We start from the raw sequence: 27,778 nt of genomic DNA on the forward strand, positions 1-27,778 counted from the left end.
ATCCAAACCTTATATTCGTGATATTGCGATTTCTTGACATATCTTCGTTGATAAGGTGGGCCAATGTAATGGCCGGACAGGTCATTCGAGTGAACATAGTTTAAGTAACGACTGACCGGTCCATGTTTTAATGACACTAGACCTTCTATAATATACAGAGTTTGCGATAATATCGTTTACAATTAAAATCAAAACACAACACAATGATAAGATTGAGAATTTCATTCTCATTTATATATTAAATATAAGTCAAAGTTTTAACAACATACACACAATGAGCACTTATAACACAGGATTGCATGGTCCACAGTGGAAATAAGGGCTGATATGCATTATCAATCTAAGATTTACGACAATTTTCATAAAAAATACATTTTTCCCATAATCAACATGAGCCTCAGTAAATGACAGACAGGAAAACGCTGGCTTTATCTGTACATGCAATGTCGCAGACTGTGACTGCAACGTCGCAGATATGAGTAGGGTCAATTGTGTGCCAAGTTAGATTGATAATGAATATCGCCCTCGGTAAGTTTATACAGAAAGCATAATTGTCAGGTTTTCCAGTAAAAGGCATAACTTTACAATAAAATTATCGGAATACTTCACATTCATATAATATATGAAACTATTGAATTTGTTTTCAATCACATACATGCAACTGTATGTATGTATAAACAGATATTTTATATTAATTCATAAATAATCAAATGCGACTTTTACAAGCAAAAGAGTTGCTTAAAAAATCAGAACAAGTACACTTTATCCATTTTCACTGGTCAACTTTAACAAAAATGCAATATCCGGTAAAACTCGTTACACGAGAACTTAACCGGAACAGGAATGGTCGTGTTGCTAAGCAATGGGAACATAGAACAGTTATTTATAATACAAAACAAATGCTGTATTATCAAAAGCATAATAGCAAAAACTATCTGATTAATAGCCTAGAATTTGAACCCAAGTTTTGAAAATATAGGTTTCAGTCGAAGTAAGCATTGTTAAACCGAAAACTAGAATAAGGAACCAGCTATTTTTCTGTAAGATAATGCTTAATGTCTGTTAGTACTAGAATTGTTACGTCTAAAATGTAAAACGATGTATATCCTTTAGGTCATGTGGCTAAATTCAATGCAGGGTGCTTAAATTTGAAACAGAACAATACTAAATATTTTTTACATGGAAAAACATTTTTATGACCAGAATATGAAAGGTTGGTAGTAAAGGCGTAATTAAAACAAATGTCCTACAACTGTCTGGCAATGTGTTCCAATTTGTATTGCGCCCATCGACAAATTATGGTTCGTTACCGCCAACATATTCAGATTAGTAGCAGATGGTGTACATTCTTACAAAAACTTGCTGGTTTCTCTAATATCTTTAACTAGCGAACATTTATTTTCTATCATTCTACATGCCATGAGCAGTTATTAGTTTAAACTAATTTATTTTAGCTCAATTGCAAAGACTGTAGAAAGCTAATAGAAGTTATTTTCGAAGTTGTTTCCTGGGCAGAAACCAGGCCCCAATATCACAAAGATACTCAAGTCAAATCTCAAACTCAAACTCAACTCTTTCCAATTAAAAGGATAGTAAGATTCAAAAGATTGCGTGTTTTTATACTTTTTGAAAACATACTATATTTTAGAATTTGTTGATGAAAGATGTTTTCAATATTTCAAAGAAATATTGTTCTTGAGCAAAAAAATTCTTGAGAATTTTTTAATCAAAAATGAATTATGCGCCAATGCATTTTTGGCTGTAGAATATTTTTCCTTTGGAATCTTGACAAAAAGTTTTAATCAACATAATAAATGATAGAATGCGCTTTTTAAAGGTGTCAACACATATATTATGTTTAATAACTTTTGATGGTAAATGGTAAAATGAGTCGAGACTGAGATTGAGATCTGACTGAAGTATTTTCGTGGTATTCTTGCCAGCACTAGTGTCATTTTTGAGAGGCCACTATAATGTACCCCTGGGGGTGATCAAACCCATAACCTATTTGGTGAGAGGTAATATGTTATTAAAACATCTGTGTCTGAACCAACTACAAAAATCCCACCATTACAGACATTCTAAGAATATTCTACGAAACATGTATGGCAAGAATTTCACTGAGTCACACAATTATGAAAAACAATAATGATGTATTTAAGAAAGCTAGAAGTTATTAGTAATATTATCTTACAATAGTTATTTTACCTAGAATATATAGTTTATAAAATTGGGTAATATATTATAATGCTGAAAATTGTTCAAATAATATTGATTTATATGGGAGTTAAACACACATTTAACAGAGAATTAATACTGAAGCAAATTCAAATATATACGAATTGTAAAATCATCATATTATGTACAAATAATCACAGGCAAGTTTACGGAAATAATTAACAAAACAAATATTTAAATATTCAAGAAACATGTTCATTTCAGTATATTCTAAATACTATATAATATCATATCCATTTATTATCCAAAATGTAGGCTAAAATTTATAAAAGCGTTTAGAAATGTATAATAGTTCATGTGAAAGAAATACCACCGAAACTTGGGCGATTATGCTTTTAACTTCAATTCATTCAATTATTGACAAAAGTAAATTTTACATTGTTGAATGATTTTCAATTACATAATGAATATTGCTGCTTCTAAATTGCTGTGAAAATTATCTTTTCGTGGTCGAAAGTTTAATAAATGTGAAAATAAATCAAACCAAACGTCTCAACAGTTTTGAAGGGCTCCCTAATTGATGGTTGCAAAAAATGTAATAAAGTGTTGATATATTGTCGATCAAGGTTAAAAGATAAGATAAAAATGATGTATTTATTTAATTATTAGCCTCTAAATTAGGTACTCCATATTCACGCCAACTATTAAAACCATTTGTATTTAAACGGAGTCTTGAATTCATTTTTCCATAGAGGGAAATAAGCAAAGAAAAATATTACACTGAAATAAACAAATAATTACTTTAATAAAGTTATTTATTCAAATTCATAATAAAAAACTAAATTGTTAATGAATTGTATACGTTTCTTAAACGGAATGTTAATTAAAATTCATGACACTTAATGTACTATGATTATGTATGATTTCAATAACAACCAGAATTTCATAAAAAGTGAAAACATCTAGCACAAACGATAGAAAATTGTACGATCAAATCTTAAGTTTCTGCCAAGTCAGAGTGACAATTTATATTCATTCACGTTTTTAGAGAAAGTTAAAATTGTTATCAGTAATATTTGCATACATATTTATTTGTGTTTTATTTGACAAATTAAAGTAACAAGGTATTTGAATGGATTCATTTATCAATTTGGAAATTACATATCTATTTCTGACACTTGAAACGAAATGGCTTTTTCAGCAAGATAATAAGATTAATTTGGATGAAAATGTGCCATAAACTATGTTCATGTTTAAAATGCTTCTAAAAAAATAAAGATTGCACAAACACATAAATATACATGATTTTTTTTCCCAGCGGTCACATCGACCTTACCGCTAAAATCTAATAAAAATGCTAGACACTTTGAGATTCACACTTTTGAACATGTTTTAAAATTGCCTGCATTCTAGATGTCAATATTTTGATATTCTTCACTGGAATTCTTGGCAAAGATCTATACAAAGGTTCACTGTTTTCAAACAACGAATGTAAAGCTTCGTTTACATTGTCTCTGTCAACAAGACGCTTTATTGAATCAATAGTCTGCTTCCTAAAAACGCACAATGAGTTTAATAAAGACTCGTGGTAGACTGCGTACTTGTCTAAAAGCCGGTAACCGTGGAATAACCCGGACTCGTTGTCAATAAATACCAGCCTACCGCTAGAGTCCTTTTCTAAATTGTGAGCGGGTTTTTCCATCATTTTAGCATTCCACTGTAAATTAAACAAGTTATTCACCACCCTATCCAAATTCGCTGTCAGATAATCAAAAATGATTAAATCCGACCATTGCAGTAGTTCACATAACGAGGTACGGGTGACGCCATTAACTAATTTATCATCTAATGAGTGAGCATTTTCTTTCAGATCTTTGGGGAATAGTACTGAGGAGAGGTTTCTGAATTCTTGAGGAATGTAAGAGGGACTCAAATCGTCAATCCACTTGGAAAGAATCACAGGTTTCTCTTCCGACCATTTTGCGTTTGCAATGTCTTGCCCGATTGTGCTCCATTGGTCGCTGTTCGCGTCGGCAAGATGCAGAACCGACGGTGGGACATTGTTTATACCTAACATTTTGCTTAAGTAGTAGGAAAACATCTCTCCCTGCATTTGATCAACATTCAGTCTATATCTCGCGCAGGCTTTGTCCATGCTTTCAAATGTAAGCACTCGATTTTGCATTCGACCACAGCCGTCATTCATTGCCAAAATTTTCTCATTAGCGGCCTTCGTTTTCCAACCCCGTGTGTCTTCATTATTGAAACCCTTTGGGCAAGATTGTTCGACAGTATCACTCCAAAACACGCCACTTGTTACGTCATATCCACTTGAATGTGATTCTTCCTGATAATTGTCAATTTCAATTTTGTTCCCTGTCTTTTTACCATGACCTAAGGCCTTGGTTTCACCTCTAGTCAGCGGCTGTGTTTCACGGTTGAGAAACTGACTCCCATCATTATGATTACTATTGACAGAATTGTCGCTAGGTGTATCTGCATTTGTATCTCTTTTAGGCTGACTAGCATTGCTTACATTGTTGACACTATTATCCAGGACAAGCTTATGTTGATCTGGGCTTAAATAAACCACTGATTCGTCACTAGACAGAGGGTATTTACTTAATACGCTCACATTCGGAGGTTTATCACTTGTAATCACCTTATATCCATGCTTATCCCGATTTGCCACTGGTAAAGTTTCATAATTGTTATTCATAAAATCCACTTGAGCGCTATGTTTACCTACGGTACCTTGCTTATCCGAAATGAGGTTATCCGGATTTCCGTAATCTGCGGCGTTTTCAACTCCGGCAGTTCGGCGCACTCGATTTAGATGTTGACTTTCGAAGTTTGCAGCTGGCAAGGTTTCTGCGGGCAAATGCACCAAAAGTCCGCACAAGACTCCAATAGTAAATCCAATTCCGGCCATTATCAGTCCCGTTCTAAGCCTCATTTAATAGCATTTATTCCAAATTTGTAGTTACTCCCACTTCTATCAATTTAATCGATTAATTCCAGATGTCGGAATGGTAAATCAAGTCCTCTTCAATTTGCAGACGATGTCATCAGCACCAAATGATTTCTGGCGGATCTTCGCTGTTTAATTATCTTCTTGGTTCGAATTACACGTGCTTCTAATCAAAAACAGCCGCTGTCGTCAGGAAAACTTCTATGGATACGTCAGCAGAACACTGGTTGTCTCAGGTTTCAAAACTATTGACGTTTATATGTGCCAGGAAAGAAACAAATTCTATTCACTTTCCTCTCGACGATATAAGATGAATCTCCACTTCTTGCCACTTGATTTATTCCGATAGCTGTAGGATACTGAAAAAGACATAAAGAGAACTTGTTTTGAGAACGAGTATGTTTAATTCATTAATGTACTACTCGATTACCGCCTACTGAATGATATGATGCTAAACCGGTTTCACATATGTGTGTTTATCATCAAAAGTATATTAAGTTACGAACACTTGAAAAGTGATGCGTATACTTAAGAATGTGAAACTCACTTTAAATTAAGCATCCACAATTGCTTCGAAATGATCATAAACTAGTAATTTGTACAAAAAAAGTGAACGCACCTATGCATTCCTGGTCGTGATATATGTATGGTAAGATACTAATTAACCAATCGATTACTATCGATCTTTACTAGGGACATTGGTTACTAATATAAATCTATCACACCTCAGGTATTTGACATTAATGACATGTTCTATAATGTTTAGCAAAACTGTGTACAAGCCTTTAATTACTGATCAGTTTTCAAATGTTAATGTGTCAAAAACAAAACGATTGACACTTTGAAAATAATTATTATCAGTGTCACTCAATTTGTTTGTCTACACATTAAAATTAACTTTAATTTGCAAAATATGATTTTTCTATAAAAAAAATTGTTTTCGTTAAATGCATCGTTTGAAAAGTTAATATGTTAAAAAAATATCAACATATTTGAAATACGGTTAGTTTCGCTGAAGAATTTCAACATAAATATAACTCGTATTTAATTTTGCAGTCGGGAATTGAAAACAACTCTTTGAACCCCAGGAAAAAGGTAATTTATTATAGTCTGACTGAATGCAGATTTCAATTAATATGATGTATATTTATGTTGTCAATTTGTTCGAGTAAGATAGTTTTGTTACAAATTACTGATAGCTATACAGGTGACATGAAAACTATCATTTACAATTTCAAATGTCTGATAGCAGTGAAAATAAATTGCGATATGACTGTTTATAAAGTTATCTTAGCGATGTGTATAAAAACTCTGAACTATTTAATCTTAAATTACACATACATTTGATGAAATATCAGTTAGAATTTGATCTGAACAATTTGTTAAATAAACTTGACTAATATACATGTATGTTTCTCCTTTTAACCTTAAACTAAAACATCAATAAGAACACATACATGTATACTTTTGTTTAAAAGAAACATTCTACAAGAAAGTACACTCGGTTAACATTTACTTGTATGTTTCTCCTTTAAACCATAAACATCAGTAAGAACACATACATGTATACTTCTATTTATGTTTTCTAAAAAAACATTCTATTAAAAAGTATACCCAGTTAAATATAAGAAACATAGCATGAAGTATATTCCTTCTATCAAATAGACATCAGGTGCTGGTCTGTCAAATGATGTAAACATTTATATAAACTCATTGAATGTACATAAAAGACAAAAAAATACTGTAGAAATTATATCAGTTATGAGTTTAATATGAATGTATGTATACTTTCTGGTAGCTTCTAAAATTTTGGTATGAAAACTAGTTGCCAAAGTAAAAAGACAAAATAAATAAAGATGTTACATATGTTATATGTACTTTTCTGGCATGTCCAATATCCTTTATAACAAAGTATTCCAAACACATAGCTTTTAAAGACAAGAGATGAAAGGTATTCCCAAATGCATACATATTTAATTCAAAATTCGTTTGAATCAAAGAAAACTAGCTTTATTTTCGTTCATAAAAATCATACCAAAACATGCGACACACCGTTTGATCTTTGAGTATGTATCATAGTACAAATATTACAGCTTTAACACCTGACATTACTTACCTATTAATATGCGACAAAACTCCCGTTTTATGATGGATCGATCAAGTAGATTTATGGTGCGTGTTAATATTTTCCTTCTTTGTGAAATTCCTGTTTTGAGTCAGTCTCCATAAATAGTCCAACTAAGGTGTGTATATTTATTCGCCCTGTTTTGTCTGCGAAGAAATTCCAGTTCCCTATGTGTGTTTGTCTTGAAGAACTCTCAAGTGCTCTGAATCAATAAAAACACAAAGCTTTATTATACAACACTTACGGCACACTTGACAACAAATGAAAAGCATGTGTATATTTGTTTTGCACCCATCGTTTACTGAGACAGTATCCACTTTTTTCATAAATTAAACCTTACATTCAACCTCGTTACTTTATCTTCGCTTCTGTTTATCATTTCAGCTAGGTACGAATACGATCGAGTACGGATATCGGAAAAAAATGTCAATTACTTTTACTGCGCATGCTTACTGCAAAAAGTGGGCGGAGTGGACATTAAAATTATGTTTATTCATTCGTCTTTGCCAGTGGTTATTGATTTGTTTAATGTTACAAATTGACGGGGTGTTTACGAATGATTTCAATCAAAATCTGTTAGGGTTAAAGAGATAGAAATTATCATCCTGAGGGATGTTAACAAAATATTGTTGAAAACAACCACATTAAGGGGATATTTTACCATCATATTATGTCAACCACATTTTAACGTCAATGAATCAACAACTGAGTTTCGGGAAATGATCGGAAATTGCAATAAACTTAAAAAAGTTTAACTTTATCATAGTTTTAAAAACTTGTTTGATAGCAATTATTCAGCTGTTAACTTAAAACTATTTGGGCTATTGTCTGAAGTTGTATATGTGCATATTTAGGTTCCTTATGATTTCATGGTTCTTTAAATCAAACGAGGGGACAAGAGCGTCTCCCTTGGTCTCAAATGCTCGACTGCGTTTATTTCTCTCAGTAAAATGCAAATGTTGGCATAACGTTACAACTCTTTTAGCTATGGTTGTGGAACTTGTTCCAATGATGGTATTGTCATTGCAAATATGTACGTGAATATCTTCATCATTTGGCCTTTTCGAAGATCTTGTATGCTGGTAACAACGACCACGACACCAGTGTCAGTGATACAACAGTATCTACACTTTTGACCTTTCCCTTTGAAAAACCGACCAGGGCCAGTATTCAATATTGATCTTATCCGTATCCTTAGACTTGCCTCAGTGTATCCATAAAGCCTCGTGGTCAGCTAAATATCAGAACACTGAGTTTCAAATCTTAAATTTAAGTTTAATCTAAGATGCTTATTGAATACGGCCCAGATAGGACGTGGCAATATTAAAAGGTTCGATTATTCAGAATTTTGTTAAAGTTAACAACATGATGAAAGAGGTCTTTGTTAACTTTTAAACGTGAAATAGTTGATGGTGTGGCCATATATTTAAATAAATCAAGTACTGTCGAAACAGTTGTGTCAAATAATATTAGAAATACAGCAGATCTGAAGTGTATCCATTTAACCTCCAGAGCAGTTAAGATTTGAAAGTCGACAACGATGAGGTTAACAACGTTAACAACGTTGTTAACTTCATCAAAATTCTAAACAATCGTCTCAATTTCTGTGATCTTCCAAAAAGAATATCAGATAGGACGGGCAGAATGCACAAAAGAAATAATAATAACAACAAGTAATAAAATATTAACAAAACAACGATAAACGGGCCAAACGGAACAAATTGTATCTACAGTTGGACACAATTATATACATAATTGAATCTATGTTACGAAACATCCTATTGTCTGAGAAGAGAATGGAAAGGTGTCATCGGAATATTGGAAACAAGACAACAATAGATATACAAGGAACCGCTGAATTATTACTAAACTATCACTTGACCATTTCCTGTAGCGATTATACAAGAACGTGACCACTAATTGTGCTAATTATCCGACATTTGTACCTCTTGTGCAACGGCACTATTGAACAAATTCTGTGTTCGATTTTTTTCTCTTCGCGTTGTTACATAACTTTTATGGTCATATGATGGTCATTTCTTTTCATAAAGTTTTCATCACAGCATGCGACAACACAAGACCAAAAGATTACAACAGCGGAACAGAAAATGAAAGTTCAGATCTCAGGGAAAATTGGTCAGATCTGTCGATGTTTCTTGTATAATCCGCTAAACTATAATCGATTACATTTTTTTCAATTGGCACCCCGTTGTTTTCAATCAAACACTTCTCTTTTGAAAGCTCTGTCCGGCATCGGTATTTTTTAATCCGACAAAATCGGCTCTAATCCGAAAATTTCTGTTGAAAATCCCCAATTAGTAACAGAAATAGAAAAAAAGAAAATTTACCACATGTAGTTTCAAATTATCTTGATGGTTTCATTATTTATTATATTATTAAATATTATTTATTTATTATTGTCAATCCAAACATAAAACAATTTCAATATAAAAACGGTTATAAAAAGTATTGACACTCAAATTGAGTTATAAGAGGCTATGATCAATTGTACAGAATCTAAATAAAATCTTATATGTAGTATATTCTATATATGTAATGTATAAAATCAGAATTTAAAAGTGATGTCAATTCCCCTATACTATATCAAGCATTTTTTTCCAGATGTGTATATAGTTTAACAAATACACAAATGTTATGAACTTATGATACTGCCTAGATCGTATTTTTAATATAAAATGTTTATTTAAATGTTGTTTAAATTGATTGGCATGTGGCAGTTTTGATCAGGAATAGTGGTTTTGGGTATAACAATCATATACAGTCGAACCCCGTTGGCTCGAACTCCAAGGAACCCGCGAAAATACCTCGAGCCTCGGAGAGTTCGAGCCAAGCGGGAATGTTTACCTTTAGTTTTAAGACATCAGTCCTTATAATCGAGATCGAGCCAACGTGGTTCGACTGTAATTATATTAATATATATGCATATATTTATGTATGTAAGAAATCCCATTCTTGACCGATAATGCCACCAGCGGCTGTGATCTAAACACACTTGTTATCAACTTAGTGCTACTAAAGAAAAGTTCAGCAAAAAGTATAACAGATTCATATTAATATATTGTGCGCATGATTTTACAGCTAAATAGTCATTTATCATCGTTGATATTCAATAAACAAAAACGCATATAAATCAAATCAATTAAAGCTACATCAGTTATCATACAATTAGAAACTAAACATTTAAATAACATAAATATGTTGGACTTTTATTAAACCGTCGTATTTAAATATTCAAATATCAATTTAATTGCATACATATTACTAATAATAAAAATCATATTATATTTGATATATGAGTATTCAGAGTATATTATGCTTAAACATTTTCTGGATTTTTACTCAATAGCAATATATTATGACAGAAACTAACCTTGTTTCATCTGAAAAATATCAATCTGTCTTTCCAGGCTATACATATCATATTAATTAATCTTCACAAATAAATGCTCATCAAAAGCAACAATATTTCCTAATGAACAGCATGATAAAGACGCTGCGGTATTAAATTTATATGCAGTATTATATATGTTGCTTTGATCTGAGGTTTAATCCAACGCGCGCTGAAGCTTATGGATTATCCGGATTATGAGGATTAGCAAGGCACCTTATGAAGTCTGCAAATGAAAGGCACCAACCTAGTCAAAGAACATGTATACATGGCCTATATTATATATTATTATAGTATTCCGCCATTTTTTCCCGGAAACCATATCGATACGCTCGGGTAAAATCGTAACAACTCGACCACCTTACACAAGATCCGATTGGTCGAGCATTGTCATTTCAATATTAAATTAATAAATGAGTAACAATAATTGAAAAACTAAAATATGTAACAACACGGTGCAACGTCTTGTTTTACAATATATTTTTGAAATCATCCATTCATCATTTCATAACAAGCCATCTGTCAAAATCTAGAGTTGAGCGGTAGCTTTGGGAATGCACATAAAACCGCAGAGGTTTATTACACTGCCGCAATTTTCTTAAATCATTTTGATATAAATCTAGACATTTTCCTTTGTAGTTCAATCTCACAACAATTTACCAGATTTAATACTGGAGTGTGGAAACATCATGCTATAGGTTTAATGACAACAATCATAACTTCAGTTACCTGATATAAACAGTCATATAAACGTAGCCTAAACATATAGTGCAGCTATTGTGTGACCCTTTTTACAAGTAGATTGAGGTCTCAGCAAATGCATTTTCCAGAAAACTTTATTTTCAATACGTTGTTTAATTCTTGTGAATTGTATTTGTTTCTGTGTTTCCGCATATGTTTTCTGCATTAAACAAATGCATTTATCATATTATTATTATTATTTTTCATATAAATAAGAAGTTCAGTTTTCACTCAAAGATTTTTTCCAAGGACTTGATATTTACCACGATCAATCAAAACCAATCGATTTATAATAGTCGGCTAATCATTTATGGTTGTTATCTCAGAAATAATTCTTATTTCGTAATATAATTCCTATCTTTATCATTAAGTCTCAAAACCATATTTATAATTCATGCTAAGAAAAATGGATCGAGTACATGCAATCAGAAGTTATATCTTGCAACATTTCGCTTAGCTTTCATATCTAGTTGACGATGTCACTTAGTGTTAATTCGTTGTCTTTAATATTTTATGATCTTTGATGATAAAAACTTGCTTAGACAAAGAGATTAATAAAGTCAGCCTCCGTTTATGATCTAATGTTGGATACACGTGTTTCATGGTCGTAAAGTGGTCTTGTTATATCTGCCGTAATGCCTTTACGACATTATACAAAAAGTTTATTGCAGTATGTAATATTTGTTCTAAGGAATCATATGCTTGTAATCAAGTTAACCTGCGTGTGTGTTTCTGTAAGAAAATATGTACAACGAACAAATCATGGGAACAAATAAAGAAATATGTTACATCTGTACAGAGTTTATCTAATCTTATAAAATGATTTTTTTAGATCATAACAATCGGTACATTTCGGCAATCTAGTTTTTGATTAATAACAAGGTGTATTTCTTAACATTTGATCTAGTGACTTAATATGTGATCCGTCATGACCCATATAAATTCTTGACCAAAATGTAAAATATCTGACCATGTCTGATAGAATGTGGCTTAATTATCTTCTCAGAAAGTTATTTTAAGGGACGGACCCAGGATTTGACGTTAAAGAGGGAGTAACTCGGGTTACTCGCTTCCCACCTAGGCGACCCGGGTTCAATTCTCTGCCTGGGCGCATGTGAGTTCGGTTTGTGGTCACCAAGTCGGACAAGTGGGTTTCCTCAGCGAACTCTGGTTTCCCCCACAACACAAAACCACACTCTCGCGTAAAATCGTGCTAACGAGAGTGATTAATATAATGTTTCTCAAATGTTGTAAAGTAAATAAGTTTTTTTACTGAACTAATTTGGGTTACAAAACTCATAGCCTGCCGCCTCTCATTCGAACCCGAACCAATAAAGCTACACATATGGTTTGCGGGATTTTGAGGTCCTACCCAAGAAAATATGTCTAGTAAATTAACCTAAATTGGTGCATTACGGTTTAACACACCATATTGTCATAAAAAGGTTTCTTTGGCAATTGACGGTGTTGGGGTTGGAAAGGGGAGGGGGCTAAATCCGCTTGTGATTATCTATATTTTTTATCATATTCGATATACTCGTAGACATGTGCATGTACATGTGTTTATATATATTAAATTTGTTTTCTATGACAGGGTTTAATCCTTATCTAACAGTTATGTGTCATCATCAAAATAGTTATGTTCATGTGGTCGACAAATTTACTCATCGAAAACACATGTACAAATTGATTTTGTAGTATGAAAATATTGATATTGTTTCTAAATTGATAGGAATAAAGTCAGCACGTCAAATGTCACTTATTTATTCATGATTCGATACGACGTTATTGACGTCTCTGCAGATAGCGTAAGATATATGGATGTCACAAGTCTTTATGCAAATTGAAAACCCATTACTTTTATTACATGCAATTAGCAAGTGGTATAAAATGGTTTTAAAATGATTCAAGACATTATATAGAATACTGGGGACGAACCGGGTTTATGACATTTCAATTAACTATTCATTGGAGTCATACAATCAAAGCATTCATTAGCAAATTCACTTCCTTTTATGCCAAATTGGTAAAAAAAATAACACATTTAAATCTAATAATAGATCACCACTCTCCATTTTAGACTAAAACATGCAAACCGGAATAACACGTGTCATGTTTACAGGGGACCAACGATTTTAGAATGGCCGTAACCTAGGTACATCAACTTTTGACTTGCACTTTTCCCTCTGAGCCGAAATTTATTTAAAGTATTGGGAGGGGACACTCCCTCAAGAAACAATTTCTAGTCCGAAAAGGTGCATTTTTGGCGTCTTGTATTATTTTTTCTCCTATATTGAATAAAATTAAAAATTGGACGGTTAAGGGAGGGGGATGCATCGGATGCGCCCCACCTTCGATCCGCTAGTGGTTTAGAACCGTCAGTTTTTAAAATGTTCATGTATTAATCAGCTACTCGTGATGATATATGTAACTTACATATGTTTCGTTGTCAGAGACACTTAATATCGTTTGTTGAAACCAGACTTTTGAAAATGATAAATATTAATTCTGGAGAGTAAAAGTATTTAAAGATAAAAGGTTGTAGTCATTCTTGAATAAGACCATAACTACATGCATTAGCGTTGAACTAATAAATCTTATAATTACCATATCAGTTTAAAAACCTTTTTAGCATGAATACTGCCAGTAAAACGTTTTCGTTTCTATGCGTCAGGGCGTATATAGGTGATCCGTTTAAAGTGATTGAAAATACACTCTTAAAACAATGTTTGTGCAAATGTCCCTCATTTATCTTCTTACTTCTCACCTTTAAAACGCTTCAAGAAAGGAAATGACAAATAACGACAACGCCAACGCAATTGTTAGGTTTCCGTCACTTGTGTAGCTACCAAAGTGATATACCATGTGACTGGCCTGATTGTTCAGACCTTTGTGAAAGTTAACAATGTGATTAACGACATCGTTGTTAACTTGTTAAATGTGAAATAGTTGATGATGTACTCACTTATTTAAATATAATCAAGTTCAGCTGAAACATTTGTCTCAGATCTGGTAATAAGCATATCACTAGTGTATGTGGGGGTTTTTCCGAGAAGGAACGATTTTAAAGTTAACAACAATTAGGTTAACAATGTTGTTAACTATAAGAAAGTTCTGAACAATCGGCCCAAAGTGTCTAGTCTCAGTTTGAAAGATAATTCAAGTCTCATCAATACAACATCTTCACATTTCATAATACACTTACAGTACAATGTATTGTCAATCAAAATGAGACTTATAGGAGACTTTAGTTACAACACAATAATATTACAACAAACGAAAATGTTAAAACCATTTTTAACACGCGTAAAATGTAAGAATCTATCAAAAATATCAAAACATTTATGAGTTTTGCTCAACATTTCAACACCTTAGCCTTAGTTTACCACGCCTCATTCGACGTCATGGCGATAAAAATACATCTTATTTCCCACCCAATTTTTCTTCCATATGACAGCAATAATCGCGACGACATATTTTCCTGTATGTGCGTGCTAATAGAAGATGAGTAAACTACAGCTGAACATGTGCTAATCATTAGCTAGAGGTCAGCAGCGGTGAATTCTTTGTCAACAATGCTAAGTACATTACGAACACAATCTCCCTGTTATTACAAAGATGCGCCAAAAAATTGCTCCTAAATCTGCATTCAATTTGCAGAGCTCTCTCAGTATTCCTTTGGAATGAAGCCGACCCGTCAGATAATGGATTCTGGATTATATCCTTACACTCAACGCATTTTCAATGTTGTCTTTATATATTTTTTATACATTATGTTATTTTGATTATACTTCTGAACCATTTTTCCAGACGTAAACACCATTATATCACATACTTATTACCACAATATGGATCGTTTTAAAGATGCACTCTTACTCTCAAATAAGATTTACCACAATTAGAACAATTGTTTTAATATAACAAAAGATAAATAAATGTCGAAAACAATGGTTCGTATACCGGATACCGAGTTAAATTTGAAAGAAAGGTGCAGAAAACACGGTATATCTACCTTATGAGACGACAGTAAATCACAGTAAAGCTTTTAGCACTCACCAATCATTTAATATTTTGTGCGTTTTCAGCTATTTAATATACGGTTATAATTTTGTTATCAGTTATTAATATTTTCAATTAGTGCATCATTTAGTTAGTAGTTAAAGGTTTATCACTCAAAATGTATGTGTGCTATTCATGTGTATGAATTGATTTTGAATAAGAGTGTCACTTTAAACTGAATGATTTTACTTTGAACAGCTAAAAGGCGAATTGTATGTACTGCATGACATTAACAAGATGGAGTTAAAGCATTTTCGTTTTCAACCAAGATATTTGTATACACCTGTGACTTGCTTCATAAATATTCACCTTTATAGCTTACATGTATAACTATCAAATTGCATGTTCATTTTTTGCCGAGATATCGTAAACTAAAAAATAATGCACGTCAAAATGTAATGTAATAAGGTTCGTAAAAACTTACCACGTGTTTGTCGTCAAAAATCAGTATGATCTATACTCCTGTGTCAATTTTAAAACGAATTCAAATATCACTGAAGTAAGGGAAACTGTTAATATGTTACCATAGTTACAGGTGATCGTAAGTCATCATTATAAAATATTCCATGACAACTCATCCAAACGAAATAGCGTTGCATGTCTGAACATTATAAAGGTGTACATTTCCCATATTGTTCGTCCTTAACCACTTTGAAGTCCTCAGCCTCCGTATCATGTTATGGAGACATTTGAAAGCATGTATCAAGTTTGATACACGATATACTGCGGTCAGGTTTGCATGAAGTTTCCCCCCAACGAAATCGTTTCATGTAATCACGCTAAATTTTATGACTTGGTTTTCTTGTTACTTATTCCATTTTTGTACTCATTAATGTGCGTATTAAGATTCCGAAAGTTTGTAAGTTTTTCATATATGTATTGTTTCATCATGAGATCTCATTTGATAGTCGGAGCGGACGATTAAATAACAAAGTATACTTGTTTTGAATACATATATAGTAAACGACTCCTCTGAAGTTCGTACTTAGTGAAACAATACCATGACGAAGCATTTTTATTATTTTAGCTGCGTAAGAAAGGAGAAAGAACAAAAAGCACCGAAAAATTATCCATTTATGATACATGAATGGAAATTATATTTATGAATATTTTTTTGCCAGACAAAACTCAAAACATGCTCTTTTCCTGCACGGATCTAGCCTGCCTGTCCTTAAACGATGTCAGCACAGTACAACACATGGCGATGAATGGTAATATCCCTATTTCATGAAAAAAAAAACTTGTTAACACAGGCTTTAAAAAGTATAAACTCTCCATTTTTCCGCATTTCTTTCAAATGTATCCTCTTTTACTTGATGTAACTTGACGTTACTCAAGATTTTGAAAGACAGTTGGCGTATAAGTAACCGCATGGCAGACCAGACGATGTAACCTACAGATCTAAGAAGTCGGTGCCAGTGTAAGCATCTAGATTGACCATGATTAGAGCGTCTATGTGCCAATATGTGGGATAAGTCTGTGAGGTAACAAAGGCACTATTGTCTGGAACAATAATCATAAATATATCTAAATAAACATGAATTTCTCTGTAGCAAAGAGTTCAAGAAATTTAAATTAGGCATTTGATCTAACCAGTGCAGAGAAATATTTTACCTTCGATGTTTATTCGTAACGGGTACCCTTTAAATAGTTATATTACTGTATTTCGATCAAAACAGGCTAATTATAAAGATTTGAAAATGTTTTCGATTCAATGTAGCTTTTCGGACCTGCAGGATTTTGACCAATTATACGCTCCATTATTCACTGAACCGGAAGTGATCTGGTCACATTTTCTGCGGGACTGATTTTCAACGAACCAATCAGCGGGAAGCATAGTTCAGACTAAAATTAAATCGGGGGGAATTCCGCCTAATTAAACGACCATTTTAACCTCGATGCGTATGAAAGACCAAACCCCTATGAACGAAATTGCAATTTAATTGACCAACGAAACCGCTGTGCCTGTTTATTTGGTGAAAGGGTCAGTCTTGTCAGTTTTTCCTAACAAGTAATTTTCAATAAACGGGTGCCCTTTCAGAATGTGATCGTCTTTTTCTAACGATCAAAGCAAGCATGAAAGGCTGCCCACAACACGTTGTTGATAGTGCCAATAACTGAGATGTCAGGTAAAGAAAGTTTGTGATAAATTCCCATATAATGAAGGGAAGATTTGTATAAACGGGTGTTATAAACCGTTTATCCTAGTCTAACGACACTTTTCAGCAATTTTGACATATATGTGTGAGAAACCTAAAAGTCTGGTTATTAGCCGCTAAAAATCAAATTATTAAGATCTGTATATTTGGCATTTATACTTGACTATTAAACAAAATAAATTTTGATTGAATTTTCTGTTGCCCGTTCACACACCACACACCAGCATATATTATAATGATTTAATCACATTTGATTTTTATTTGTACTGACTTATCTTTTCAAATGATTTTTTTATATATAATAAAATAAAACAAAAACTGTACTAAAGTAGACACATGTAACAATTTATAGTGCCGCCAAGCGGGTGGGACCAAGACCCGTCCGTTTCTCATTAAGGAGTTGTGGAACTTGCTTGACGGATGCCTATTATCACGGCAAACTTATATACTAAGTTTAATGTGACTATCTTGGACTCTTTTGTTCTGATAAAACCTTACCCCAATCACTACAATACCAACGCCGATGGCGCTCAATCCAAGATAATGACAATACCGTGCCCTTTGAAAAACAGACGAATCAAAACGTACTAAATATGTCTAGACTTTTCCTCTTTGAACTTCATGGGTGTTGTAACGACACACTCATTGATATATTTGCTCACATTTTAGAAATATAATGCATTATTATGCACTATACGCAGCAGTTTCTTCCCCTTGTCGTACATTATATTCCAAGGGGTATCACTGCGTAAGAGGTTGCGCCACCTTAAAAAACTTCAGGCCTCAAAATCAAATGAGAAAAAACAACAGCATGGCAAATGTATCTCATTATGAATTTACCGCTGGCATCAACGATGAGTAAACCGATGCTTAATAACTTGTTTGTATCTTATTAGTATTTCAGCGCCACCTTTATTCAAATTTCAGCCTTGTCCCTGCCAATGTCATTTTTTTATTAAAACGTTTAGCCTCTGGGAAAATTCTTTCAACACCACTAAGCAATATTCTAAGATCCACAAAATTGAAAGATTATACGCCTTCTTAAGGAAAAAGGAGATTTTAATAAAACTGATTAAATTCGTTGCAACAAATGGGTCCTTTTATTTGGTATTGTTAATAAGGGGTATAATTGTTACACATTTTTGCTTTAAGTTGCGCTGGGTGGGGTAAGATTCAATGAAATCAGACCCACAAGTCTAGCATCTTAAATTGAAATTTAAAACCTTTCCTATTAGGACTAATTATAGAAATAGAAATATGGCATTCCACTTAATATTCAATTAACTAATGGGTGAAGATAAACTTGTGTTTTCTCATAACTCCTCCATCAAAGAAAGCGCACTTCGTTTCTTGTTTCCACAAAAATCTCTCCGTGGTGTCATGTTTTAATGACAATACTCTTCGAGTAAACGGTTTATGATTAATTTATGACATTTTTTTCTGTCATAAAATCTGCTTATGCTGAATGAATAAGGAAAAACATTTCAGTACTATAATTATACAGTCGAACCCCGTTGACTCGAACTCTCTTGGCTCGAATTCCTCGTTGGCTCGAACTACATTTAAAGGACCGATCTATTTATACTAAAGGTAAACAATCCCGCTTGGCTCGATTCTTTCGAGGCTCGAGGTATTTTTGCCGTTTCTTGGGAGTTCGAGCCATCGGTGTTCGACTGTATATTAAAAAGTTTAATTACATGTTTTGTTAGTCATTTCTTTTGGATATTTGAAACTTTCGAATATAGGACGCACATAGACAACCGCATGCATGAATGACATCTTGGAACGAAACGAAGCGGCAGGCACCGTTACTTAAATATTTAAAACTCAGTAAACAATATGTCAATAATTTAAATATAGTGTTTTTCATTATAGTCAGTCTTCTTTTAAAAATATTCACGATAATCAACATTTGAAAACGCTTGTTGGATGGGATGTTTAAGCAAATTGAATATAAATACAATCATGGTTTCACAATAAACCTTTGCATCTAAGTGGTGAGATTCGAAATGGAATATGACACAAACCATTAACAACCATTCACAGCAGAGGGCTGTTGAAAAGAGGAAATTAATAAATCTCCTGTTTCGCTTGTCAAATTTCGCAATAATCTCTTTAATACGACACCCTAACATTTCAAATTCAGGCAAATGCATGAGACATCGGACAACGGGGTTGACTTAAGCAAATAAATTTGTACCTGTCAAAATTAAGTCACAGAATTTAACGATTAAATGTTTAAATATATATTAAAGAAAGACGATGCCACGAAATTACGTATTCAGATATGCTAATATACTACGACGTAAGAATTGATGGTAGTAGGATTTCAACTAAGCTTTCAAAGCTTTAATTAGGGGGTCTACTTTATCTATTTTATACATTTGCCGATTGTTAGAATTGCTAATGGCCCATCTTTTACGTAAAACTTAATATGTTAGCTGTCGTCGTGGTAATAAATATGTTTGGGAGAACTATTGTTCGACTATTTCATTGCCCCTATCAAATGTTCTCAACCTCCCAGTCCCACGACAATTGAATGTCCATGCCAGAAGTTTGGAAGTGTTTTATGTGTATATGCATATCGTATTATGACCCATAACGCATTACAACAAAGGCAACTTACAACAAAGGCAACTTATCATAAAACAGTTTGTCTCAGAGTCCAAAACTTTAGAATATAAGGGACGTGTGGAAAAGGTTGCTTGTAGGCAAAGATAAGGATCATACCGAAAAAGAAACAAAATATGTACGCATAGGACACGGATGCCCTTATGCACTAGTCAGTTGTAACCAAGCCCGCCCCCCCACCCCACAAGGTCCGGGGGTATACCGAGGATTACTGGAGAAATGGGCCGTGTTTTTACTTTCCAGGTGGCCCGACAGTGCCGGGTGAATGCGGTGATTTTGTCTTCAAGCGAAAAATGGCGGTGAAATAACCTTACCTAGGGTCTCTGGTGTGCGGGGGCATTTTGCTGGACCGTAAGTCAAAGTCCCCGCTATTTCCTGGACCTGGCGAGTGGGCGTGGTTACAATTGACTGGTGCATTACCATTATGTATTTTTCAGACATGAATGCCGCTTTAAATGTAAGTAAGTGACCCTCAGTCAAATCAGTCAAAATGGATTTTAAATGAATATATACTAATCATCGAAGCTTTGTTTATAACCAAACGAGGCGGGTTGTAGATCACACGAACATTATTGTTTCACTTTACTCCATATGACGAACAACAAAGGGCTATAATTCAAGTCAAAATGTACCCAGTAGAAATCTTCCTTTTACTATTAGCTACATGTTCCCCGACCATCTTTGAAAGTTTGAAACAAATCTGCCGAATGGTGAAAGTTTGACTAACAATGTTTCTGGGCGTACAAACAGACGGACGGATAACAAGATCCCTCTATATTCCTTCATCTTCGTGGACACATATCGTGAGAATCAGTGTGAACTTGACGAAGAAATAATAGTAAGAACATGAGGGAAAGGCGATAGCAAATTAGAGTAATACTTCGGCGAATAAGGGGATTGGGGAGAAAGGAAGAGTGGAAACAGGCATTGGAGATTTGGAAGAAATAAGAAAAGGATAGATGGTTAGAATAATGAATTGATGGATGGGAGGAATTTTAAATACATGAGGAATTGGAGAGGAATTGGAGTGGTAAATTGAGGTAAAGACAGTGTGGGAACGATGAGTAATACTTGAGTACAACACAAGAGCTTAGGATACAGACAGAGATGAGAAGGTAGGAAGGATGTCTCAGTCGGGAACGAGATAACACCGGAGGGGAATGAGAAGAAAGACGATAAAGGAGGAGGCAAGGGCTAAGCCTATATACAATGAAGGGAGGAAGTTGTTAATTGACAACGAGGAAGACATCATGGTTCTAGTCGGATGATAAAACGATATGAGCGGGAAAGGAGGGAAGTCATAGTAAATGCAAGGATTTGTGTGCCTGGAAATATAGTTAGACTAGGAAAAATCGATCCATTTGTTAGGTCTGCAGATGCTCAACACTTTGATGTCCTTGTCTTTCAAATATTTATTTCATATCTGTCAGCAAGTATTTTAATCCTAAAGCAGTGAATAATATCTTTAAGTAATGTCTGATTAAAGTGACCAAAGACACGACATGTCACGCCCTTGTAAAGGTTAACCCTTACTTATGAAGCATTTCTACAAAACAAGCCATATTTGCCGCAAGTCTGTGTAATCCAAAAGTATGGAATAGTTGGCACCAACTTCATGTGTTTTTGCCAAATCTGGGCTAATGTTCAAAGTTACATGTTAACAATATGATTATTCTATGAAGGGTAGGTCAGATTTAAATACGTAGGAGGAAATAAAAATTGTGCCAATAAGGTTTGAAATACACACATATTTAATTATTATGTAGTCACCTTAAAAATATAGTGATTTAAAAACATTCGGCCATCCCAGTAATAAGCTACTAACTGTTTTAGGTTTCAAATATTGTTTACCAATTACAACTGCAGTGAAACATTTGAAACAAATGAAATAATGATACGTTTCATCGTTAAATTTTAGAGATACATAATTGTATATCCAAGCTTTAAAGTGAAAAATTTTGCTGTATTGGAATATCTGTAATCTTTTTTTATAAATTTTATTACTTTAGGTAAAGTAACACATGATACAAAATATTCATTAAAACATATTTATGAATTCTGCGGTCTAATAAATTAAAGCAATTGGATGTTTATTGCGCTATGCGTGCATCAATTCAATTACATGTATACATACGTATTTTTTAAAGTTGTGTGTCAAGTCACGTTTTAAAAATACCAGTTAAATATTTTTGTATTTTTTATACATAATAAAACAGTTGTTTCCTTATCTAAACTACTTTTTTATCAATTTTTAAACATGAGTTAAACATTCAAGTGAACACAGAAATCTCCCCCACAAACACCTTCAAAAACCACAAAATAATGTCTGTGAGTTTAGTGATTGGTAATATAAATGTTTAACTTGCTTTCTTCACTGAAACCAAAAACAAACAAAAAGTTAAGAGCTCAAGACTAGATTTATTCTTTAAGTCCATTCGATGAAGTATTTAAACTTTTCTCATGTTTACTTTCAATAAAATAGAACTACCCGACTCAGTAGCGACATGATTGCTACTCGATGTCTCTAAATGTAAAGTTGTTCAAATATTTAGGCTCTTGAAAGTGAAATGTTACCCCTGGTTGGCACATACAACAAGCGATTCCGAAGTTCATGATTTGATTCGGGGTTAATATATTGTAACTCTTATGAACTGTCATAAATTTCGTGTCGCCAGACAGTACAATGATTGTTTGTTTTTAAACGTGAGGAATGTTTTCAATTTTACTAGTGAACTGGGTATGTTGGAACGCACTATGGAGTCGACCAATCATCATCATCATCATCATCATCATCATCATCATCATCATCACCATATCACATCATCATCATCATCATCATCATCATCATCATCATCATCACATCATCATCATCATCATCATCATCATCATCATGTCATCATCATCATCAACAGCAGAAGCAACAGCAGCAACAACAACATCTAGAGCATCAGCAGCACAGAAAACACCAAGTGAGTTATAACAGTACCTAATCACCGCTTTTTTGGTTAGTATCTACTAAGGTCGCTATACTTCAACTTCGAGGACGTATTATTTGAAAAAAGCTATCTCCAAAAACAAGTTAATGTGTGTTGTTTACTCAGTATTATATTTATCGCTTGAGGATACATGGGGAAATATGTAACAGGGAAACATAAAGTTATGTGCAGTCATCAGTCACTTTCAAATTCCTAAGTTGTAAACTTTTTCAGGTTGTTCAGCTCCCAGCATGAGATTAAAATTTGTGGTCACCAAGCCGGACAAGTGGGTTTTCTCCGGATACTCCTGTTTCCCCCAAAACACCCGACCACACTCTCGCAGCGAGAGTGATAAAGCATAAGTAAACTTACTTTATTCACTGTATACACTATGTTCACAATCTTTGAAAAAAGAGAGTTTAAACCGAATTGTTGGAACAACGCAATGAAAAATAAAGGCACGCGCGCAATATTAAATTAAAAATAATTGAATATAAGCTTTCCACGCATTTCTTCTTCATTCAATATATGTTGTAAAGTTCCAAAAAACAACATGATATGCCAAACTTAAAAGATGTTTAAAACATTGAATATGTTTGTATCATACTGACAATAGCTTGTTGAGTTTACATGTTTACCAATAATGGCTGATGTTGTGTTGTTTTTTTAAACAAGCCCCTTAATAATCTTACATTTTATTAGAAAAAGATTTGATGCCAACGTTTGTGGAAGCTTTGATATTAGAACGAAGTGTGAATTATGCACTCAATAGTTTTTAACCTGCAAAGTTAATTGTTAATGTAGCAAATTAACCTCTTAAACGTTCTCTTAAACACCCATTTAATATATATCAGTGGATAAAAAAATACCAAATTAGGACATACTGCAAAGAATATATTTTATATTCATTGGATTTCAACGCTTCTTTTATTTTATAAGGGTACACGGTTTTTGATAAATACGTATTTATTAAGTTTTTGTGTGACATTTTTTTTCATTTAGGTGCAATAAATGTGCTTCTAACTAATGTTATAAAAACGACATATTCATCACAATACTGATATAATAATGAGGTTACCGACATCATGAACTCTTTCAAAAACATACTGCTCTGGAAGTTTAATGGATTCACAGCATCACATATTTCATGTTCGAAAGTTAACAAAGACGTCATTAATCATGTTGTTAACTTAAACAAAATTCTGAACAATCGGCCTATTTATATACACTGAAAAAAATATTTGAGAAAACTTTGCAAAATGCACCAGAAACGTTAAGAAAACGAAAATAGTACAATATAATTCCCATACCTCAATATTCCAAAATATTCGCATTCAGTATCACCAGCCGTACTCACATATTTCAAAATATAAACAATTTAAGTCAACTTAATAATCTCATCCAATATATTTTCCCGTATCTTAACGCTCTAGTGATTTATTGAAAGATGAGAGCAGCTCATTGATTGGTTGGCAGCTGCCCATTATCGTACCCGCAATAGAATTATTAACCCGCAAGAAAATACAATGGACGGTAAGGACACCTGAGATCTTAACATTTAATATGTCGCGGCATTGAATAGTATCTATCGTATACGACAATGGTGAGGTTTAGGATTAAATTGTATAAATAAGGATGGTATTTTGATACCAAATTTGTCATGCGCCAATGAGTGGATGCCTGAATTTAGGGTTTTAAATTGCTACGGGGGAAGAATGGTATGAGGGTTAGGTTGGGAGACTTAAAAGAGAAGGGGTGATGAATGTTAAATTTGAGAGTAAATTAGATCTCAAAGATAAAAGCAGATGTGTATATTTTTTGGCATAAGCACAAGAGAAACAGAGAGTCAGTTCAAGATGCCGAACAGAACCTCAACGTATTCACCAAACTAATATATCTTGACAAGTTGAAATAAAAGTAATAATGTTTTCAGCAGAGCATACTATTATATAGCACATGCTGACTTGCTGTCATAATATAATACATGTAGGTATTGAATAAACCTTCAAAACACAGTTAAATTCGAAATGATGATAAAAGCAATTCGAATTTGGAGTTCAGACTTTCAATATCTGACGAATTTTGACATTTATAACACATGCAGAGCAACGCTTTGTTTGGGTTTCAAATCGATTTCTCAGTGTTAAACACCCGCGATCATTACATTTTTTACATTTCCACATAGTTATTTTTATTTTACCACCTTTATTTTTTCATATCTTATTTTTAAGCTATGTAGCTTCCGGTTAACAACCGTTGCTTAGACATCATCATTATGATCATCATCATCATCATCAAAATATAACCAACTTTAGCCAGATCAGTTGCTTCTAGTTGTCCCTGATGGATCACTACTACTTCCCTGATAAGTTCTCCTTATTATATATTTTTGACCTCTGTTATTAACTGTGTGATTTTACAGTCATATTGCTTATTATCAAAGTTCGGATATAAACATTCGGACACGTCAAAACATACCCAGTTCAATAACACTTTTTATTACTTGACAACGCAGAAGATGTAATTTTTGAGTCATAAAGTTTACAAACTTTACGATTTCGTTTAGAAAATCTAATAGTTACTGAACATCCGCAAAGGCATAATTGTTACACAGAACAGAAAAGAACATAACTTTATTTGACGTATACCCACAAGGTAAATAGTCATAGACTATAATAGATCTATATAACGTGAATTCAACATGTCACCTACTAGTAATACAGATTAGAAACATGCCATGTCAATAAATAGATATGAATTATTTGTCATACGTGACAAAAATAAATGCAAAATATAAAATATGAGGATTAGCTGATTTAAACTATTCACTATATGTAATGGAAGTTCTATGTTTAAGAGATTCTTATTCACGGCTTATTGTTCTAAAATAAGAACAGAATGTATAATAATTTAGATACAGTATTTTTTGTTTTCCGACTTTAGCTGTTCTATAAACTATATTCATGCGTGATTGGTCTGCCATTATCACACACACATACACACACCACACATGAATGAAATATTTAATTTCAATTGTTTTGTCAAGTTATGGATATCAAACGAACGCTAGGTGTTGGTTTTACAATCTTCAACATTAAATGCAAATTGAAATAATCAAAATTAAAGAAAAACTACAGTACATATAAAGATAATGATTTCAATATCCATTTTTAAAGTAAAGATAGTTAAACAAATATGGCAAGTATAGGTTATTGTTTATTTGGAGGTATTTATTGCAAGGTTAGCGTTCAAGCTAAGCACAGCTGCTCGAACGTTAAATTCCCATAAAGATCTCAAAGGAAATGAAGTGTTTAATGGCTGTAACTAGTTTTGTTTCCTGACACAAACGTATACAGTACTCGCTCAGAGCGTTCAAATGATTAAGAGTTCGAAACTTGAGAATTATGAATGCAAATATTTTTTATTAAAAGATTTGTCAATTGAACACATCTAGTTTGTACAAATATTTTTAAAGTGAAATATATATATATATATATATATATATATATATATATATATATATATATATATATATATATATATATATATATATATATATATATCATTTTAAGATACGTTTCTTCGCCAAGGTATATGTTGACTTGTGAAACTTGACAAACGGATGCGCTTTGGCATCTTATTCATGCATGTGAAATATTTGCATCCTATAGTATATGGATTGTTTTGTTATCCGGCACTGTTTTTATCCATATTATGTTTCTTTGACTGGTTGAACTTGACTTGATTCATTGAATTGTTCGTATTATCTGAATTTGCTTCTGTATGAAGGTGCTTGTGTTCATTGTATGGCTTTTGTTTGCATATGTTATAGGTATGTTAGTACTTGAATGCTTTGTTGGAATAAATTGTAAATGGTTAAATAGTAAGATAGCAAGCAAAATCAACAAGACTGATTTTGCATCTTAAAAAGTTATGTATTCTAAGCAGAACAGCATTATGGCAAATACCTGCGTACTTCATATTGCAGTGCTATAAAGTATGACCCCAACGTCAAAAAATAATCAGACAAACTATATCTTTTCGACTTTAATACGAACGGCCAAAAGTATACTGCAGATATGTAATGATTAAAAGTTGTTAGTCTGAACTTACAAAAGTAAATGGTTTGATGAGCCCATTTAACTTTTAGTGGTCTACATAATATTGTGTTAACTACCCACTCAGTGGGACAGCCACTGTATAAATCTACCGGTTCATCTGATTTAAATCAATAACGTCTGAAATAAATGTATTGACAAATTTGACGTTAACTACCTCCTCATTAGACGAAAAATATGTTGACCACTAAAAAGTCGATTTCTGTCGATTATTTTTAAACATACTACAATTCCATTCGTTCAAAACTAATTGCATCCATAATATGTATGTATTTTTGGTTTCTTTCAATGTTTTCATAATAAAACACTTCTTACCTGTTTCGTTTACATAAATCCCCTCCGTCTACTTATTAGCTATCAACATGGAACTGACAAACACTATAAATGAACGGTTCAAGTGGATTAAAGCAAG

The 27,778-nt window shown here is 33.1% G+C and overlaps 1 protein-coding gene across 5 annotated transcripts; it reads right to left on the reverse strand.

The window, feature by feature from the left end:
* Positions 1–207: 207 nt before the first annotated feature.
* LOC128238524 (four-jointed box protein 1-like) lies at positions 208–27,778 on the reverse strand. Of its 5 annotated transcripts, none has more exons than XM_052954526.1 (3): positions 27,682–27,778; positions 7,266–7,476; positions 208–5,508 (listed from the first exon to the last, which is right to left on the reverse strand). In XM_052954526.1, the coding sequence occupies exon 3, from the start codon at positions 5,132–5,134 to the stop codon at positions 3,536–3,538; it is 1,599 nt and encodes a 532-aa protein (XP_052810486.1). In that variant the 5' UTR covers positions 5,135–5,508; positions 7,266–7,476; positions 27,682–27,778; the 3' UTR covers positions 208–3,535. The 5 variants fall into 5 exon arrangements, with proteins under 5 accessions (XP_052810486.1, XP_052810485.1, XP_052810488.1 ...); XM_052954525.1 differs by lacking the exon at positions 27,682–27,778 and adding an exon at positions 24,559–24,675; XM_052954528.1 differs by lacking the exon at positions 27,682–27,778 and adding an exon at positions 15,908–16,013.

This window comes from Mya arenaria, chromosome 6 (assembly GCF_026914265.1).
Source record: "Mya arenaria isolate MELC-2E11 chromosome 6, ASM2691426v1".
Lineage (NCBI taxonomy): Eukaryota > Metazoa > Mollusca > Bivalvia > Myida > Myidae > Mya > Mya arenaria.